Here is a 20,562-nt window from a genome sequence, read left to right on the forward strand (position 1 = left end):
TTATTGCAACACTATTCATAATTACCAAGATATAGAATCAACAAGATGTTTATCAACAGATGAATAAAATTTTAAACAGCATAAATATATAATAGACTATTATTCAGCCACATAAAAGAAAAAAAATCCTGTTATTTGCAACAACATAGATTATCATGGACTGATCAGTCTTCCGACCTCTTAAATGAGTATACAGTGAACAGTTTAATTAAAAAGCGATAATGGAATATGGCTTTAGGGGACCCAAAAAGGTCAGAACTCTCATGAATAACTCCTTGGGAGTAAAGACAAAAGCTTCTCCAGACAACCCACAATTATTTGGCTTTCAAACAAAGGAAGAGGATACTGAGGCAAGATGGGAATCAAGCAAGATTTTAGAAAATTAGTTCAAAGACTTCTCCAAACAGTTAAATTTGCCAATTAAAAGAAGTTTGATCTCTAACAGACAATTACTGCTCTGGAATAGGAAGTATTAGTGGACTCACCATGGTGTTATCTTGACTTCAGATTACTGTGAATAGGAGTTTTCTGAACACAGCCAGAAGTCACTGCACAGTCAGCAATTTAACCTTTACATAGGTTTGTCTCTGACAATAGATGTAACTGGAAATCACTGTGCTAAATAAGCCAGGCACAGAAAAACAAATACATCATATTCTTGCTTATTTGTGAAAGCTATGTAAACTCCTTACGTGTAGAATAGAAGTCACTGCGGGACAGGGACAAAAAAGAGTCATAGAGAATAATGAGAGAGTGAACAATGTGTACCAAAATACAGGTAGCAGTAGTTCTGATGTTCTATAATACAGCCAGGTAGCTACAGTCTACAACCATGAATTATACATTTCAAAATAACCAGTTTGAAGATCTCCAACATGTAGATATTTGTTTGTTTGACAGTGATACCAAGGTCTGATCCCAGGTCTCAAACAGGGAAGACAAGTGCTGTCACTGAGCTCCACTCCAGCCCCTTATTTTGATATCCACCATAGAGGTGATAATATTTGAAAAGCTGGAAATTATTTTGATCTGATCATTATATGTTGTATACACATATCAAAGTATAATATTATATCCCATTAGGTACATATATTATGTCAACTAAAAAATAAAAATAAAATTTTTGAACAATTCACTATTTATCTTATTGTGGTTTCACCATGATAAATCCTCTTGCTCTTCTGTTCTCAAAATTTTCTTGTTTTTTACTTTTAGCATTTTGACTATGGTGTGTCTGTTTGTGACTCTCTTTGCATTTAGCTATCATGGAGCTCTCTGAATTTGCTAAATTTGTAAGTTAGTCACGTTCAATAAATTTGGGAAGTCAGCTATTAGAGAAATATGATTATTTTTTCTACTCCATTCCCCTTTCTGTATTTCCATTACAGCTGTGTATGTTGGTGACTTGACAGAGTTTCATGGTTCTCTGAGATCAAGTTTATTTTTTTATTGTTTTTTCATAGTTCTTTGGTTTCTATAATCTTTACCCAAACATTTTGTAGTTCACTAATTCTATCTTCTGCCCATTCAAATCTACTTTTCATCTTCTTTGGTGGTTTTTATTTGCTGTTAAACTTGTTACTCCTAGAATTTCCATTTGCTTCTTTTTATAATTTCTATCTTTTACTGATATTCTCTACTTGGTTCTACATTGTCACATCTTCCTGTTCTTTCTTAAGCAGGATGCCCTGAACGACAGTCAAGTTCTTTAATTCTTTTTTGTGTGAGGATAAGAAAGTCTTATATTTTTTCATTTTATTTATTAGTAAATGTTTGCAGTGTATACTGTTTACATTCTTTTGGCAAAGTTGGTGCATATATGTAAATAACACATCATAATTACTTTTCATATCTCCTTTCCTATCCCTGCCTACTCCTTCCCTCCATCTCTTCACTCCCCTTCGTATTTGAGAAAAATCTCTCTATTCCCTTTATGTTTCATTTTGCTCATTTACAATTTGGGTTTCTCATATGACAGAAACCATGTGATATATAAGTCTGTATGTCTAATTTATTTAACTTAACATTATGGTCTCAGGATTCATCCTTTTTTTTTGGTGGTGGTGGTACTTGGGATCAAACTCAGGACCCTTGCACTTGCCAAGAAGGCGCTTATGTCCCTGAGCTAAATCCCCAGCCCCGACTCATCCATTTTCCTAAAAATGATTCAAGTTTATTTTTCTTTGTGTCAGAGTATTACTGCATTGTGTGTAAATATCACACTTTCCTTATCCATTAATCCATTGACGAACATATAGGCTGCCAAGCAGATCTAGCTATTATGAAATGTGTGTCTAGAAACATGGGTATGCATGTGTCACTGTAATATGAAGTCTTTAATTCTAGAAGGGAGAATTTATAGCCTTAGTTTCTTTGAGGAATCTCCATACTGATTTCCTTAGTGGTTGTACTAGTTTACATGTGCAACAGCAGTGAAAAAGGGTTCCTTTTTTCCCCTCAGTCTTGCCAATATTTGTTACTATTTGATTTCTTGGTAATGGCCATTCTTTCTGGTGTACAATGAAATCTCAGTGTTGTTTTAATTTGCATTTGTGTAATGATCACCAGTGTTGACAATTGTTTTCATGCTTTTATTGGTCATTTGTACTTTTTCTTTGAAGTATCTATTCATTTCACTTCTTGCCCATTGTGAGGGAGTCTTTTACTTGGGAGGTCTGGATTTTTTGAGGTACATATATATTAATTATTTGAAACCTTTGTTTTTAATCTGACTTCTGATTGCTCTTACAAACACTTCTGTTTAGAGTTATTTTACTCCAGTGTATAGATCATGTCTTCTTCCTTTTTTTGCATTTATTGTAATTCTGGTGGAAATTAGATAATTTAGATAATATATTTTAACAATTATGAGTACCTGCCCCCTCAAAGTAGGGCTTCTTATTGTTATTTGCTTTTTAATTAATATAATTCTATGGATTATTATAATTCTGCCTAATCTGTCCTCTCATGATCAGCCTTTTTTTTTTTTTTTTTTTTCCCCATACTGGGATTGAACTCATGACCACGCTTGCCAGGCAGGTACTTACGCCACTGAGCTAAATTCCTGGCCCCCCTCATTATAAGCTTCTACTGTTGTCCTCCTTAGGGATACATAGCCTTTGGAGTGTTCAAAATCTCCACGAGTGACAACGGTTTTGGCCAGGCTCCACTGACTATCTCTTCACCCCATACTAATCTAGTAAGCGCCACTGACAGCTTGCTGATTGCTATATTGTTTGCATCACTGTAATGGGAAGCAAGTTGCTCTACCGAGTAATCTAATCAACACTGGACTCCTTCGCTGGAGTAGTTTTGAAGTCAGTGTTTGAGATTTGTTCTGACGCTAGGCAAGATCCTCCCAATTTCTCAACTTCTTACTCCAGGCCAAAAATCTCTGGATCATTGCCTACACAGCTTGGCTGGAACAATGAATGGCGTGCTTTTCTCTGAGTAAACTCCTCACTTTAGGAACTACACTCTTTGTGGGGTAGGGGTGAGCAGTAGCAGTAACGTCAGTTCTTCTTGGCTTTCCTGTCCTGCTCTGGAAGTGTACATTACTGTCCATTACAATGGTGATGAGGGTCTAGGTTGTCTCAAAAGCCACAGACCCAGTGAAGAGCCTCCTTACAACTGGAGACTAAATGGGAGAGTCCCCAATTTTTGGTCACATTCCCATGGAACTTAATCTGAGTACCAAATAGCTGGCGGAAGAACATCTTACCCTTTCTAGAAAGATAAGTCCTCTGACTGGGTGTGGAGAGGAAAGGGTGCCCTATGTTCTTGGAAAAAAATAATGCCTCAGTTCATGGAAGCTTCTGTTTGTGAACTTCACATGTGGTAACAAACAGGATCATAGCCATCTTGCCCACATAAACACAAACACAGCCATTTTCTCCAAAATGGAAAAACAAATTAAGTTTGTAACCATGTATGAGTGTGCTAGTCTATAGTGAGTTTTCGTCTCACTAGTTGAGAATCACTACTGCTTTTGAAAGTGTTTAAAAGGTCAGTTTCTCTCAAAAGAGATTATAAATCACTAATTTGCTGCCTACTTCTCTCTCCAGGTAAAATTTTCAATGTCAACACTGGAGCTGGGAATAGAGTTCGTGGTGCTCTTCTTCTGAGTAATAGTCCTGTTCTGGTTTTGTGCTTGGTGGTGCACGTGGCAGTAACCTCAGGTTTTGGGCATGCGTCATTTTATAAAGAAACATTGACTTATGAGCTGAGAAAACAGCCTTTTTTTTTTTTTTTTTTTGTACCGGGGATTGAACTCAGGATCCTGCACTTGCCAGGGAGGCTCTTAAGCCACTGAGCTAAATCCCCAGCCCCAAAAATAGCCATTTGGAACCCAGTATTTTCAGCAGCACACTACTCAAGCTAGAGCCTACATTGCTTGAGTGGATAAATCCTCACTCAACAACTGCACTCACCTAGATGTTAGCTTCAGCTACAGTGGCTGGTGACGGGATTAAAACACTGCAGTCCTGTACTCTTGAGAAGACAGACTTCGGACAGGAAACTCAAATTTCTGTCTCTGTTGGGGAGTGGGAGAAAAAGGGCCCTCATTGAAGTACCGCAGACTCACCACTTTTACTGCTAGTAGATTTTTCTTGAAATGTGTTTGTCTACATGCTGCATATCTTCAAGACTGTTTCCAGAAACATTGAATTGTTCTGCTGTAATTTTTGCCAGTTTTCCTGAGGAGTAAATCTGTAGAACTCTTCTTGACATCATATTCTCACCAGTCAGGTCCGAGGCTGAAATAAAGAACCTATCCTACCCATTTAAAATAAGTTCACAGGTTCAGTGACTCTGGTCAAAGAAAAAGATTTTTCCAGGACATGGCAGTAAAAAAGAGAAATGAAAAAGGGTTTATTTGAACACATTCCATTATTAAGTACAGATGGTTAGAGAAAAGGAAATGCATTACAAGTTGGAACGGGGCATTTTAAAGGGGTATCTTCAACACTGGTGATTTTGGATGTATATTCTCACTGTGGAGTTACAGTGTAAACCAACTATAAGGCTTTTAGGTGGAGATATGCATCTGCAGTCACCAATGCAACTGCTTCCTTGGCTGAAGGAAAGGTCAATTTGCAAATGAAAATGGACCAGACTGGCAGTTTATAGGCTATTGTGAAAAGGAATTTAGGAATTTAACAGATGGAGGAGGAGGAGAAGGAGGAGGGGGAGGGGTGGAGGAAGAGAAAGAGAAGGAGAAGGAGAAAAAGCAGGCTACCTTCTCTTTCCTGTAACTACAATTTTAAAATCTCATTTTTTGTGTGTTTTTACCTTCTTTATTCGTATCTTCTATCCTACCTCATTGCCAACAATGAATCTTAGTTGTTCTTTGTTATAGCTGAATAATATTTCATTCTAGGGATATATTAATAATTACCTTTAGTTCACTGAACATTTTTGAATAGTTTATTTACAAGTTCAAGCCCAGCCTGGGCAACTTAGTGAAACTTTGTTTTAGAATAAAAGACAAATGGGCTAGGATGTAGCTGGGTGGTAGAGCGCTTTGGATTGTGATGGACCTGGATTTTCCATCCTTGGGATTGAAAAAACATTTTTCTTTAAAGTCTTTGTCAATAAATAAACAAAATAAAATCTTTGTCTAATAAACTGAAATCTACACTTCCTCAGGGATAGTGTCTATTGACTGCTTTTCTTACTGCCTGTAATGCACACTTTCTTGTTTCTTTGTGATTTTTATATGCTTTGTTGCAATTTGGACATTTCAAATGTTATACTGTGGCAATGGTGGAATATCAGATTTTCTCCATTCCCCAGGTTTGTTGTTTTCTCTTATTTATTGTAGTAGTGTAACTGGTCTGTCAAGTCCACCCTTGCTTTAGGGCAAGATTTAAACTCACAAAACAGCGAAAAGCAAGCAGAGGAGAATGTGTTTATTAGAAACAATAAAAGAAAAGCTCTCCACTAATAGAAAAAGGGTGTTCTGTAAGGCAAACACCATGGAAAATGCAGATTCAGGGATTTTTCATGTAGTTTTTGGTCCTGGTGTATATGACAGAAAGCAGGTAATCCTTTTGAGTGCAAACTGCTTCATTCACTCACATCTTACTTCCTCCAAGGTCTCTTCCCTTTGGTTAAGGACCTATGGTTTGTGCCTTGCATTTCCTTGGAGCCCGATAGCCCATTTTGATATGCTAACTCACTGAGGCCCCTAGCTCTAGTTTTCTTTAAATTACTCCTGGGCTGTATTTGCCTAACTCTCCCTACCTCCTGGCTTCAGTAGTTATTTGTCCATTTAGTGCTTTTTTTGAAGGAATTATACAAAGTATGCATTCGTCATCAGTAAAGTTTCTTTAAGTGTCTAGAAGCAATAAATCTCCCAGGCTTTTGGCAGGGGATTTGTTTTGATTGGGCACATGCTCCACTGACAGTTTACAATTCTGCCACTGATTTCACTTCCTCTTTGCACAGATCCTCAAGGTTAGCCAGAAGTAAGGTCTCAAAGCTTTCTTGGGTCCTTCCTAAGCAATTGCATGATAGGATTTTCGGCATGATGAAACAAAGAGAATATAAAGTAGAAATGGCCTTTATTCTAAGGATGCAGAAAGAAACTCCATGACCACTGGGGGTCTGGCTTTCTCTGCCGGACATGTGGTGAGCGGGACATACACATAGCTTTGGTCTAGGGTGGTGCCTAAAGAGGGCATCGCTGATGCACAAGCAGCCTATTGGAATTCTTTTTACACCACAAGTAAATTTCCTGCGGGGGGGGGGGGGGATGACCTCACCGTAAATGTCCCTTGGTCCCACCTTTCACTGTTGTAGTGTCCTATCTAGGGCAAAATCCTTTCATTGCACAGCCTTGACGATGCATGGAGAACTACACACAGGTGTTCTTTTAAATGACAAGGAGCTTTTCCAAGCCCCTATGGACCTATTTTACCCTACCCCTACCCTTAACCCCAGCAACTTTTTGCTTAGTCCATTGTTTTTCCATTGTTAGTGATGGCCTCGGTCAAGGAAAAGGTTTGCAGATCTGGCTGCAATTCTAGTCAGATTCAATAAAGAGGAGGCTTTTAAATTGGGTCTTCCAGGATACTTCCACTCAGGTCGAACAATGAGAATTATTTGAACTCGTGGCTTTAATCAATCAACTACCTTTTTGCTGTCTCCAGTAGCAGAAAGGTCACTGTTATTGGAGAGCAGGGAATGGGAAAAAGTTAGTTCTTATCAATATTAAAACATGTTTTTTCTTCAATGAATGTTTCCTATGTTGATGCAAGTTTTTGGTTAGTTTTTATAGTTTTGAAAATGTTTCTATTAATTTCTGTTTTTCTGTTGCCTTTATGAAAGGAAAAATATTTGGAGATTCTGTTATTTTCATACATAATACTCCCCCTCTGTTTTTTGTGCCATTTGAATTCCACTTTCAGCTTTTTAGGTACATTTTACATTATTTTCTTAATTGTTGAACTAGTGTAACTGGATCTAGCTCTTGGGTCCTTGTTTTGGGGCAATGAAAACTGAAGCCAACAAAAGACCAAATAGCAAGCAGTGGGGAATGGCCAAATGTGTGTTTATTAGAAAGAATGAAAGTGAAGCTTTCTGCTATTCAGAGAGGGTAGTCCACAAGGCAGACAACAAAGATGTTTAGGTCCATTGGGTTTTTATACAATTTGGGGGGCCAATGTAGGTCACAGAAAGCAGAGATGATCCATGTTGCAGGTGGGCATTTGATGTCTGGAAAGCAAGCTGTTTATTTGCATTTACTTCCTTTGAGATCTCTCATTTGGCTAAGGACCTATTCTTTATCATTTGTTTTTTATTAGGCCCTGATAGTTCATTTTGATATACTAGTTCAAGCACTTGGGCTCCAACTTTTAGCTTAACTATTTAGACTTGTGCCTTATCTGTCAAACTTTCCCTATCTCCTGGCTTCACTAGGAATATAGAATGTGCCTTTTTCACTTATCTCAACCTGCTAAATTTTTATGCTACTTACTTTCCAGAATAAAAAACATGGTACTTTTATGAGTATAGCTGTGTTAACTGCCATTATCATTTGTGTGTTCAGTACATTATAAATCTACTTATAGACTATTACTGTTTTTTTGCTTTAAGCGCTCATGTTTTTATAAAATTGAGTAAAATAAAATGATTACCTATCTTGTATATAAACACTTATTCAGTTAAAATTTCTTGTACCCTTCATAGTTTCTCGCTTATATTGTTTTCTTTAATCCTCAAGAACTTGCTTTAGCAAGTCTCATAGTGGACTGCAACTAGTTCTGGTTGTCAGAAATTTTTTAATCTTCAATTTGAGGGATAGTTTCACTGAATACAGAATTATTGTTTCTATTGCATAATACTCTTTTTTAAACCTATTATAAGAGAATTGGGGCCACTTCTACTGAGTTTTTACTTCCTACTTGTGATCCAGAATCTCAGTGTCTTGCCCCATGGCCTATTATATTTGTCTCCTATATTTTCACAGTTTGTTTTGTAAATGTTTTCTCCATAGTATATGAATGATGTTCAACAATCTGATTTTATTTTTAATAAAAATACCCACACACATGTAACTGTATTTGCTCACCATACTTCTGGTTGCCTCATGGAATCAACTAATATTCATTTATTTGTATTTATTAGTATTATTTTCTTACTTTGAAGAGCGTAAAACCAAATAAAATAAAACAATAGTCAATCAAAGCAAAACAATGAAAGTGATAGAGGACTTTAAAACAAGATAAAAGGAAATCAATAATGGCTACCATAATATCTCTTGTTATCTTCAAAATAACTGCCCACACCATCAGGCATAATAAAAGCAAATAAAATATAACAGAATAAAACGAATCAAAACAAAACAGTGAAAGCAATATAGGACTTTAATACAAGATAATAGGAAAATAACAGTAACTACCATAATGCCTCTTGTTATCTTCAAAGTAGCTGCCTATACCATTAGACATAATAAAATCAAACAAAACAAAATAGAATAAAATCAATCAAAACAAAACAATGAAAGCAATACAAGGCTTAGAGACAAGATAATAGGAAATCAATAATGGCTAACAAAATATATTTTGTTATCTTTGAAATAGCTGTTCATACCATCAAATATGATAAAAAATCAAACTAAACAGAACAATGAAAGCAGTATTGGGATTCAAATCACGATAACAGATTAACACCGTGTTCCCTTTTTAGATATTTCCTTCCCTTTCACTTTCACAATATCTATCGGATCCCTCTAACTCCTTTAGTTTTTTATATTAGGGAGGCAACACGACCTTTACCCATGTGACTCTGAACCATTTCATCCATGAGCATGATCTCAAGTTGTATCCACTTACCTACAAGAGCCTTGAGGTTATCTTTCTTTATAGCTGAGAAGCTTTCCATTGTATACAAATGCCATGTCTTTCTTATCCATTCTACAGTTGCTTGGGCAAGCTACTCCTACTTTTTTCTGGTTCCCTGTCACATGGAGCATTGTCTTGACATTTTCCTGCCTTTTTCCAACAAGCAGGTAGTGGGGTCCTAGGCTCTTCCCTCATTGGCCACAAGTTTTCCAAAGAGTGACAGTTTGGTTCTCTTGGCCATTGCTGGCTCCAGGTATCTCATGGTGGCCATTGGTTGCACTAGTGTGGGGTTGGCGGCTACCTCCTGTACCCGAGCTGGTTACCAGCAAGAAACCTCTCCCATGGCACCTGGGTGCATGTGGTGGCCCAAATATTAAACTACTTTGTACATCCATCTAACAATTGTGCCAGTTTTGCTATTTAACACTTGATTATCATCTATGTCCCTTCCTTATCTTTCTCTATAGGCCCTGCTAATTTCTCCCACCCATTCATACTATCAGTTCCTCTAATAAAACAATTTAAATAAAATAATGGCTCTTGTTTTGTCCTGCTGTAATATTTCTGGTTATTTCTGACTTTGCTTCTTCAAAGACCTTTATAAATCCTTTTGTTACCAGGTAGTCTCCTTCTACAGGTAGTTCATCAAGTAAATGTTACTGGGTTTTAGGATGCTGGCATCTTTTTCTGGAGATGAATTGCAGGTGCTTTATTTTTTGGCCTCAAACAAAAAATTGAATGACACAAGCAAAAACGGTGCAAAGTTCATTTGAAGTAGAAAAATTAAAAGTGAAAGGTAACAGAGAAACTAGCTCTGCAGAAAGGCATGGGGCCAACTAAAAGAGGAAAAAGTAGTGCAAGTGCCTCCCTGGCAAGTACCAAGTACGAGGTCATGAGTTTGATCACCGATACCAAAAAAAAAAACAAAAAACAAAAAACAAAAAACTAAGGAGGAAAAAATAAAAACCAAAATAAAAGTGCACACTGCTGTGGAATGGAGGGTAGGCTACTGTAGAGAAAGTCACCATAGCAAATGATTCATGGCATCTGTGTCTTTTCATTCCTTATACATATTATAAGAACCTGAGGGAACTTCCACATATAAGATCCAGAAAATTACTTGGCATGTGTGTCTTGGTATCCCGTAATCAACAGGTCTTGTTTACTCCTTCAGCCAGTTTTGCTATGCCTTGCCATCTTGTGTTGATTTGGAAATTTTCTTTTCTTCATTTTTAAGTTATTTGACTCTATTATTTTGCCTTTAATGACTAAGCTCAGTAGATCTCTGACTTTCCTCAATCTTTATCAATTTACGTGTGGTCACTTCACGCTACCTCAAATTTCACATCTCATGCCTCCAGCTATTGCTATGGTTTAGGTATAAAACGATTTCTCGGTAACCCTCCCCATGTGGAAGGTGATTCAATCTTAGTGACACTGTGCGCACTAGTGGATTCATCCATTGATGAGGTCAGTAGCTGAATACACTGTCAGGAGGTGCTGATTTCTCGTTCCCAGCACCTAACCTCATTCTGTTTCCTAGTTGCCTTGGGCTAAACAGCTTTACTGCACTAGGCCCCTCTTGCCATCCAGCTGACCATGGGCTAAATAAATGTTCTTCCTTTAAGCTGTGGGAGTCAACTACATAAGCCAAACTGTAGTTAAATACTAGAATCTTCTTTACCTGTTTCTCCACAGATTTCTATCTAACGATAACTTAAATCCTGGGCATTGCTCTTGCTAGGTCATGGGCTGTCTTATAATGTTTTCCTGCTTAGAGTCTTCTGCTTTTAGGTCAAATATTGTCAAAGTTATTTAAGGACTTCTTACCTTGCTATCACTGGCCAATGTTCACATGGGCTGCTCTTCTGGCTCTCCTCAAAGATAACAATTCTTGAGGTTCAAAATTGAGTCTAGGGCTGACGATTTAGTTTAGCAGCATAAGCAGCTGCCTGGGAAGCACAAGGTCATGAGTTTGAGTCCTGGTAACAACAACCAAAAACTTAAATCTAAACTCCTTCAAATTCTCGCTGTACAACCACTGCGCTGAATTATCAAAGCATACAAAATGTTTTTCTCTCCAATGTTTTGGTTACTTTTCTCACTTGGTGGTGGGACAAAGTATCTGTCTTAGTTACTTTTTACTGGTCGTTGAGACAAAATACCTGAAGCCCAAAGTTGGGAAAGGAAAAGTTTATTTCTTACAGTTTTGGAGGTTTCAGTCCACACTCAGTTGGTTCCAAGGCAGGCGGGCATGGCTGGACCGCAGTTCATGGCGGCTGCAAACAGCAAACAGGGACCAGCAAAGAGCAAGACACACCTTCTTCCTGCCATTACATCACATCCTGGCTCCACCCCTTTGTGGGTGGAGCACTGACACCATCAATCCAAGCACTAGACAATGAACGAATAGTAAATGCACAATTCAAACTCAGGAGGCCTGGGGGACACATGACAATATCCAACATCCAAAATTAAGAAAGGAAATGTTAAAACAAGTGTGGTGGTGCACCCCTGTAATCCAGGCACTTGGGAGGCTTAGACAGGAGGATTGTTGCAAGTTCGAGACCAGTCTGAGCTACAAATTGAGTCCAAGGCCAACCTGAACTGCATAGCAAGATCCTGGCTCAAAAAAGTCAAAAAAGTAAACGTTTATTTAACTCACAATTTGTGGAGATTTTAGTCTATACTCAGCTGTCTCCAAGGCAGGATGACCTGGCTCAAGGGCAACATCTGAAGACTACAGAAGGCAGTAAAAACAGGGAGAGCAAGCCTCTTTTCCTCCTTTATACTCTATGCAGGCTCTCAGCCCTAGGGTGGGGCCCTTACACCCACATCATCTCCTGTGCCCCTCTTGCACAGGTTCAGGACATTTACAAAGTGAGGCCCCTTGCTGAGTCACTTAGTTAAGCTTCTAAACTTCTCAAGTTGACACAGTGTTATCAACCATTACACCAACCCTCAGTAACAGTTCATGGTCTGAGAACAGAGTTATCTCTTGCTGTGTATTATTTTCTGGGTTCTCTGAAAATGGCTCCTCAAATTCTACTTTCAGCTACCATGTTCAAGGGACTCATCTATGGTGTCTGAGGCAAGGGACCATTCATGCCTACCTGACATTCCATGGTCTGTCTAGGTCTCCTTGAAAATATTTATTTTCATGCAAAAAAACAACCTCTTGAAAAATCTGAGGTATCTTTGCAGTTCAACAATAACTTGTCTAGTCTGTGTTTTGAAGTTACCAAGGCTGTCCTAGAAAACTCACTCTGTTACCTCTAAGTATACCTATTTATTTACACTTCAGTTTTTTAATGTTTCCACTCCACTCTGTAATCACCACTGGCCTCTTTATTTTCAGTGACAGATGAAAGATTTCAAATTCTAGAGCCCTCTGTGGTATTTGAAACTGATAAGGACCTTCTTCAGAAACCCCCTTCCCTTTGGCTCTTATGACTTAATGTTTTTATTTGCCAGAAGTTTTTCCATGCTGCTTGTATTTATTTTGCAAATTTTGCTACAAGTGGTTTTGATCTTACCAGAAAATGCAAAGTTTTTCACACCAGGTTTAATAACAATGACAACTATTTAAAGTCTTTTGTCTAGCCAAAAACGATTGTAAGATATTATCAGCCATAAGCTGCATCCTAACTTCACAGATTTCCAAATTTCAAAACAAAATATTCCTTTTGGAATCATTGGTGCTATTATTATCTAATGGGTTGAAGAGAATTGATCTGTGTTGCTTGAATTCAAGGTTTTAGGAAATGGTATAAATGTCATTATACATTCTCTGAACATTCCTTCTTTGCATTAAAACAGTTGCACCTCCTAGTGAGTTTTTTATGAGATTAGAAAAGATAATGCATGTAATGTATATAATGCATCTAAGGTACCAGAGTCAGTAAGCAGTTGCAATAAGTACTCCATTATATGAGTTAGTAGAAGTAGCAGCAGTAATAGTAGACATGGTAGTTGTTGTAGTAACATTCATTATTTTTAATAAAATAGTAGTAGCGCTAACATGTTTTTCAATGAAACTTGAACTATATATTACTGAATTCAACATTCCTCAAATGCTAAATTAAGTTTTTATACGTGTATTGAAGATAATTTTTCTGACTTTAAGTAACCTTAATAAACAAGAGCTATTTTTTAGGGTTTTGCAAGAACTGGATGAAATCTACTTGCAAGATATTTGACTGCTTTTTAGTTGAAGTAGTACCTTAGATATGAATCAGAATGTGAATTATAATTGGTCTTTATTGTTCCTGAAGTTCTGAGGCAAATGATACAGACTTAGTGAAGTTAACCTCAGGAACACTAAGTAGTTCCACTTAAGAATTACATGTATGGGGCTGGGGATTTAGCTCAGTGGCATAAGCACCTGCCTTGCAAGCAGGCAGTCATGAGTTCGATCCCCGGTACCGATAAAAAAGAAAAAGACAAAAAAAAAAAAAAAAAAAAATTGCATGTATGTTTCTCATCTGAATTGAAAATATGACATATGAAAAAATACTTGGCTCAATGTGTGACAAATAGGAAGCACTATAAAAAGTAGTTACTATCGTAACTGTTGCAACTGGCATTCTTTGGAGGCAGTTCATTTCCATTTTCCTTCTTGGCTAAATTAAAGATTTAGAAAATATCAGACTGTCTCATTGTATTGGCTAAAATCACTTAACTTTCCTGAAGTTAACTTCACCAAATATGTGATTTTGAGAATTTTTATGAGAATGTGTGAAATAATCTATTTAAAGTGTTTTATTGCTAGTACTGCTGTTGTTTAAATTTATCTGACATTAGAATAGCACTGAACTAAAAATGCAAAGGAAGACTTTAGATGTTTGTTAGATAAACTCTTTAGCATCTAAGTAACTTCATCCTTTAAGACAGAACAGCATTTCTCAAACCCTGGTGTCAAGACCCCTTTATGCAGCTGGAAATAATTGAAGACACTAAAGAGCTTTCGTTTATATGTTGCATCTAATGATATTTGTGGCATTAAAAATTAAATGTTTAAATGTTTAAAATTTTCATGACTCATTTTAAGTAACAACAATAAGCCTCTTCAATGTTAGCATAAGGAATATTTTTTATACAGGGTAAGTAATTTAAAATAAAAACAGAAGACAGGCACCATTTTATAGCTCTGAAAATCTCTAATGCTTAATTTGATGCCATAACAGCTAGACAGTTACATATTCAACCTAGTTTGATAGAATAGTTTGACTTGACATTTATGAAAGAACAGTTTTAAGGAAAAATAAAAGGAAAACCTAAAAACCTCTTTAAAAGTCACAGGATCCTTGAACCACACTTTGAGAAATGTTGACACCTTTGACATTTTTAAAGTATTGGATAAGATAATCATGTTATATTGTTATTAATATTGGTTGTTATAATCTGAGATTCTCAAAAACAATTGAATTTCTTGTTTGTTGACTGCATTCATGGTTTCTGATACAAAATGTGTGTTGATACAAATTTGGTAAAGTGGTTAGAACACTTCATCAAATAATATCTGTTCCACAGAGTTTTTAACCAGATTAAGACTACACATTTTAAAACTGAATTCTCCATCATGCACATAACTCAATTCCTGACATAGAAGATAGACTCAATAAATACAAACTATTAGAATTACCTTTCTTCACCTACCCTAGGCCTTCTGCTGCTCTTGTTGGAGTATTCTGGGAAGGATGTAAGAGTTCCTATCAACTTTTTGTCAGAAATAGCTGCCTTCTCTGCTGTTACACAAAAATGCCGAGTGTTTCCACTAGACTGTCATCACTTTCAAAGTCTTAGAGATTTTCTAATCCATAGTTTTAATAGACTTGTTTTAGTTTATTTCAGAGAGCATTTCTATATATTATATTTTAAAATTCCGTAAAATTATTAAACTTCTTAAAAGTAAACTGTCAAAGATAATAAAAGTAAAATTATGTGATAAAAACTGGTACACTCATCAACTAGCTCCAGCATTTATCAATTAACAGACTTTATCAAGTAACAGACTTTCATTAATATTCTCATCCACTTTTTCCTGTCATATTACTTGAAATAAATTCCTCACCATAATATTTCATCTTACCTGTTTCAGGATGTGTATCTGAAAACATAAGCACTGTTGTTGTTGTTGTTGTTGTTGTTGTTGTTCTGCAGAAGCATGGTTTCAACATCTCACCTGAAAATGAATGTGCAGCAGTGGTTTAAAAACATCGAAAAGCCAGGAATTGTTCAAATCTCTAATTCTGTCATGAATATTGTTGAAATGTTGTTTGCATCAAGATCCAAAGCTGATTCACACAATGTGATTATTTGAGAACTCCAAATGTGTCTTAATTTGTAGGCTCTCCCTTTAAAACCTTTTTTCTTGTAAAAGCTTTTTATTATGCGATCCTTTTCTCCATTTTTTTCAATGCTAGAATCAAACCCAGGGCCTGTACGTGCTACACAATTGCCCTACCACTGAGATTGATCTCCCGCTCTTTCTGTGTTTTCTTAATCCTGTATAAGGTTTCTTAGCTCCCGAACACTTGCAGAACAAAACAGAAAAAGCTCTCAAAATTCCCCATTAAAATAGTACAACTGTCTCTCTCCCAATTCAGCATTTCATTACTGCCTTCCTCTCTAAGTTTTTTAGTTTTTTTTTTTTTTTTTTTTTTTTTTTCCTTTCCTTCTTCTGCCTACTGAGAAAGAAATCCAGGGCCCTCCGTTCCTCTATTTGCCCTACTGCTGAGCTTACATTGCCCTTCTTCTGTCTTTTGACCTTGAAACAGATCAAGTACTGCTTATGCCCAGAGACAAAATACATACATAAATAAAACTAAATTTTGCCAAAAAGAACCCTTTAAGTTTCTGGTTATAGGTTATTTTTATGTAACCACCAGACACAGCTTAGTCAAATTTTTTTTTTTTTTTTTTTTTTTTTGTCTTTTTCATTTTTATCGGTACCAGGGATCGAACTCACGACTGCCTGCTTGCAAGGCAGGCATTTATGCCACTGAGCTAAATCCCCAGCCCCAGCCTAGTCAAATTTCATTGACTATTATTACTGTTATAGGTGGTCTGGATATCATTTTAATTGAATTTTGGAAGATTTTTGCTAAAAATAGACTTCAGGAATGTCACTGAGGAAAGATGCAAATGTATTCTTTGGTTCAACAAATATTTCTTGAATGTTTTCTATGAGCTGGGACAATTCTAAGAACTAGAAATATGGCAAAACAAAGTCAATCCATTGGCAGATACTACCAGATCTCTAATATCACAATAATGGTGACTACATGTTTTGTTTTTTGTTTTTTGTTTTTTCAGAAATGTAGGGAAAAGACATTCTAAGAGGAAAAGAGCCATCATTTTGTTTTATCATACTGCTGATGTTTCACGTGGCTATCAACTAGGGTCTGAATAGCTTTCAACAAACATTAAGTCTAAGCTGCTTTCAGTAAAATGCAAACAATTGTATGGCGTTGCAAAATCTGCCCAGTCCTTCCAGTGCTGTAACAAGGTTGCACCTTCTTATTCCTTAGGTGTGTCAGTGCCCATCCCAGTGATTGGACTGAGGGATGAAGACAAAGTGTTCGTGAGCAACACCACGTGCGTGCTCAATGACCCGAATTTCGTGCTGATCGGATCCTTCGTGGCATTCTTCATCCCTCTGACGATCATGGTGATCACGTATTTCCTGACCATCTATGTCCTACGCAGACAAGCCTTGATGTTGCTGCGCGGCCACGCGGTGGAACCACTGGGCCCAAGCCTGAACTTTCTGAAGTGCTGCAAGAGGAACACTGAGGAGGAAGAGAATTCGGCAAACCCCAACCAAGATGGGAACCCGCGCCGGAGGAAGAAGAAGGAAAGACGTCCTCGGGGCACCATGCAGGCTATCAACAATGAGAAGAAAGCGTCAAAAGTCCTTGGCATTGTGTTCTTTGTGTTTCTGGTCATGTGGTGCCCATTTTTCATTACCAATATTCTGTCGGTTCTGTGTGGGAAAGCTTGTAATCAAAAGCTCATGGAAAAGCTTCTGAATGTGTTTGTTTGGATTGGCTATGTCTGTTCAGGAATTAATCCTCTTGTGTACACGCTCTTCAACAAAGTTTACCGCAGGGCTTTCTCCAACTATTTGCGCTGCAACTATAAGGCAGACAAAAAGCCGCCTGTCAGACAGCTGCCAAGAGTTGCTGCCACTGCTTTGTCTGGGAGGGAGCTTAATGTTAACATTTATCGGCATACCAATGAGCCTGTGATTAGGAAAGCTGAGGAGAGGGAGCCAGGCATAGAGATGCAGGTGGAAAATCTGGAGCTACCGGTAAACCCTTCCAATGTGGTTAGTGAAAGGATTAGCAGTGTGTAAGACAGAGCAGCATAGCCTTCTTGCAGGGAAGCCACACTGATTGGAAAATCTTTAACTTTTCTCTTGGTCATAACTACTGTAAATACTGCTGTCAGAAACAGTGTTTTTTATATAGCTTTGCAATCCTGTACTTTATAATCATGCTTAAAATAGTGAGATTTAGAGTTCTATATTTACTGTTTATAATAGATGGAGACTATGTTATTTTGAATATTTGATGGATAAAGTCTATATGCTTTTATTCCCATTCTTCCCTCCCCGATCTTCCTCTCCCTCTCTCTCTCCTCCTCCCTCTCCCTTTCCTGTTCCTCCCACCCTCAGAATTGTTAATGTTCATCTCAGGTGGCATTTGCAGGAGACCAGAATGATGCACATTACAGTGGTTATATTTCAACCACACCTAAATTGACAGCTTCTGCGGAATCTTTTTCCAGGTTAACAGTAAATATACACTTTAAATTCTTGCTTTGCTAATCTACACATGTAAACACAGTAAGATAGTGTCTGCCTAGTGAAACATCCATCCTTGACTCAAAGGCAGAATTTCGCTTTGTTGTTACTATAGGGACAAAATTTGACATTGTCAGAATGTTGTATTGGTATTTTGCTGCAATGTCTGTCCCCAAACATAGTGGCATTTTAACATAGCAGCTGGTTAACCAGGACTACAGAAGTGGAAGGATAATTAAGAGACATCTATATATATCAACAGCTTTTTACTTCTTAAGGACAGTGTTCAAATTCTGATTATTATGACAAGTAAACTGGAATTAGTGTTTTCATTCTGGTCCTTAGTAAATACCTAATTTCTTGACTAGACTGGGAAACAGATCCCAGAGTTATTTCCCAATCCAGGATTCAATATCAATTGGGTTTTGATCTAAGAATTCTGGAAATTCGTGTGCTACACACAAAGTGAAATTAACATTTTGAGCCTTATTAAAATATTTTCTTAATTATGGTACCTCTGTCTATAGGACTCAATTTAGCAGTCCATTTTTGAGTAAAACTTATGTAGGACATGTAGATGACAAAAACTTTGAAAGTTTTACTTGATTAAGGACTACTGAATTAGGCCCTTAGAATGTGGAAAAAAAAGAAATTTACAAATCACTTTTATTGAACTCTGGGAATAAAAGAAATACAGAGTTTCCATTTGGATTTTAAACAAAATTTATCACATTTTCAGATCCTTCCAAACTCTCTAGTGCAGGAAAAGGCTGCAGCTAATTTGTAAAAAGTGGCAAGCTCTTCATTGTACTACAATTACACATCAGAAACTTAAATCTTGTTAAATATAGTGTTGTGTTAAAATAAGTATTGGCCATTGTGTCATTCGCTGGCCTGCTGCTCTCCAAGAATTCAGTATCATTTTAATGGTTTGTAAACCATAAAAGGTTTTCAAGCATTGCTAAAGTAAGAACATTAAGTCTATGCTGTGTGCAGAGAATACATGTGTTTCCAGTGTTCCATATGTGTTTATTTCACACAACTGTGGATAAAATTTCTGAAGAATTCATGATGCTATTTCTTATGCCTGACAATTACTTACATACTTCGTAATGTGCTTCTTAACATTTTAAATTTGGTGACTGCACAATCAAAATTTCCAAAACCTTGGTCTATGTCTCGGCGTACAGCATAGATAAATTCAAAGTCTGCCACATGGGCAGTGGGAGAGCTGCTGTATTTGAGGAAACTCATACAGTCTCTATGTGATTTATAACACTGCCAAATAGCCAGCCAATTGCTTGAGCATGCCCAAATATAACAGGAAAGTAAAGTCTACCTGCCTATTAGGTCAGCTGAGCTGCATGTTAAAACAATTATCTGAAACTGAATGAGGTGCTCTAATTCTTAATGAAATGAAAATGTCTGAAGAAACACAGCATGCAATTAGCATGAGTTCTGCACATACAAATGGTGTTCTGCATGTACACCATGTATGTTGCATGAATCCATTGATTTGTGTGAATGTGGGGCAGTGCAGCTGATATAAAAAGGACTGAAGAAAATTCCTTAGCAGTCCTGAAAAAGACCACGCATTCAGACCTGAAACATTGTGAGTATTAGAGAAAATTGGAAACATCTGATTTCTTAACGATCAGGGCAAGCTCATAGCACATGTTTTACAGAAAAGTGAAGCGTCAATCATGGATTTCCAAAAGCACTAGCAATAAGATGAATGGTAATAGCTTATAGCACATTTGTTTATAATTCTTATGTCATCAAGTAGTAGTACTAATAGTACCCAACACAGTAATTATTCTCAAATTGTGTGCTATTCGTAAGTTCTGTGCAGTTTGGTATGAAATAAATATACTCATTTGGATATAAAACTAACAGTTCAGTGTTAAATCACAAACTTTTATAAACATTTTAAAAAGTCCATGTGATAAATGTAAACGTGGTGAGTTTATTGTCAAACAAATCATTTTGATGTACTATTCTATATGTGTATCTGTTTAAGACAAGTGCAACAGACTGCCTTATATTATTTCCTGTAATTCTTCTCCTTTATCAAATGGTACTTTTTGTGAGTGGTTGCAAAGTGTTGTCTTATTCTTGATTCTTGTATGTTATCCACTGCAGGTTTTGTGATACTTCATATTAATTTATTACATTTATTAAATGTTGGCTAATATGTCATGTGTGTTTTTTCCCTCTGAATCTTTCCAGTACTAAATATATCCTTTTGCTTCATTTTCTTTGAAAACTGAACACTAACATAAACTTACAAAGTCAAATATCACCAAGATATCTTTTTTCTGACTAATTGGATATATACTTAAAAACTATGCCAGTAGCAGGGTATGGTGGTACATGCCTGTAATCCCAACACTGGGAATCTAGTAG

The 20,562-nt window shown here is 36.9% G+C and overlaps 1 protein-coding gene across 2 annotated transcripts in view; it reads left to right on the forward strand.

Annotated features, from left to right (window-relative positions):
* Htr2c (5-hydroxytryptamine receptor 2C) overlaps nucleotides 1-20,355 on the forward strand; it is a 238,380-nt gene extending 218,025 nt beyond the window's left edge. Inside the window, exon 6 of one of the 2 annotated variants that reach the window (XM_003467625.5) lies at nucleotides 16,880-20,355. In XM_003467625.5, coding sequence (XP_003467673.1) covers nucleotides 16,880-17,706 — 827 coding nt within the window. In that variant the 3' untranslated portion in view covers nucleotides 17,707-20,355. The remainder of the gene's footprint in view (nucleotides 1-16,879) is intronic. The other variant, XM_063246297.1, reaches the window with a different exon arrangement.
* The last annotated feature ends 207 nt before the right edge of the window (nucleotides 20,356-20,562 follow it).

Source organism: Cavia porcellus, unplaced genomic scaffold (assembly GCF_034190915.1).
Source record: "Cavia porcellus strain 051 isolate PalLab524CR breed Dunkin Hartley unplaced genomic scaffold, mCavPor4.1 scaffold_3, whole genome shotgun sequence".
Taxonomy (NCBI): Eukaryota; Metazoa; Chordata; class Mammalia; order Rodentia; family Caviidae; genus Cavia; species Cavia porcellus.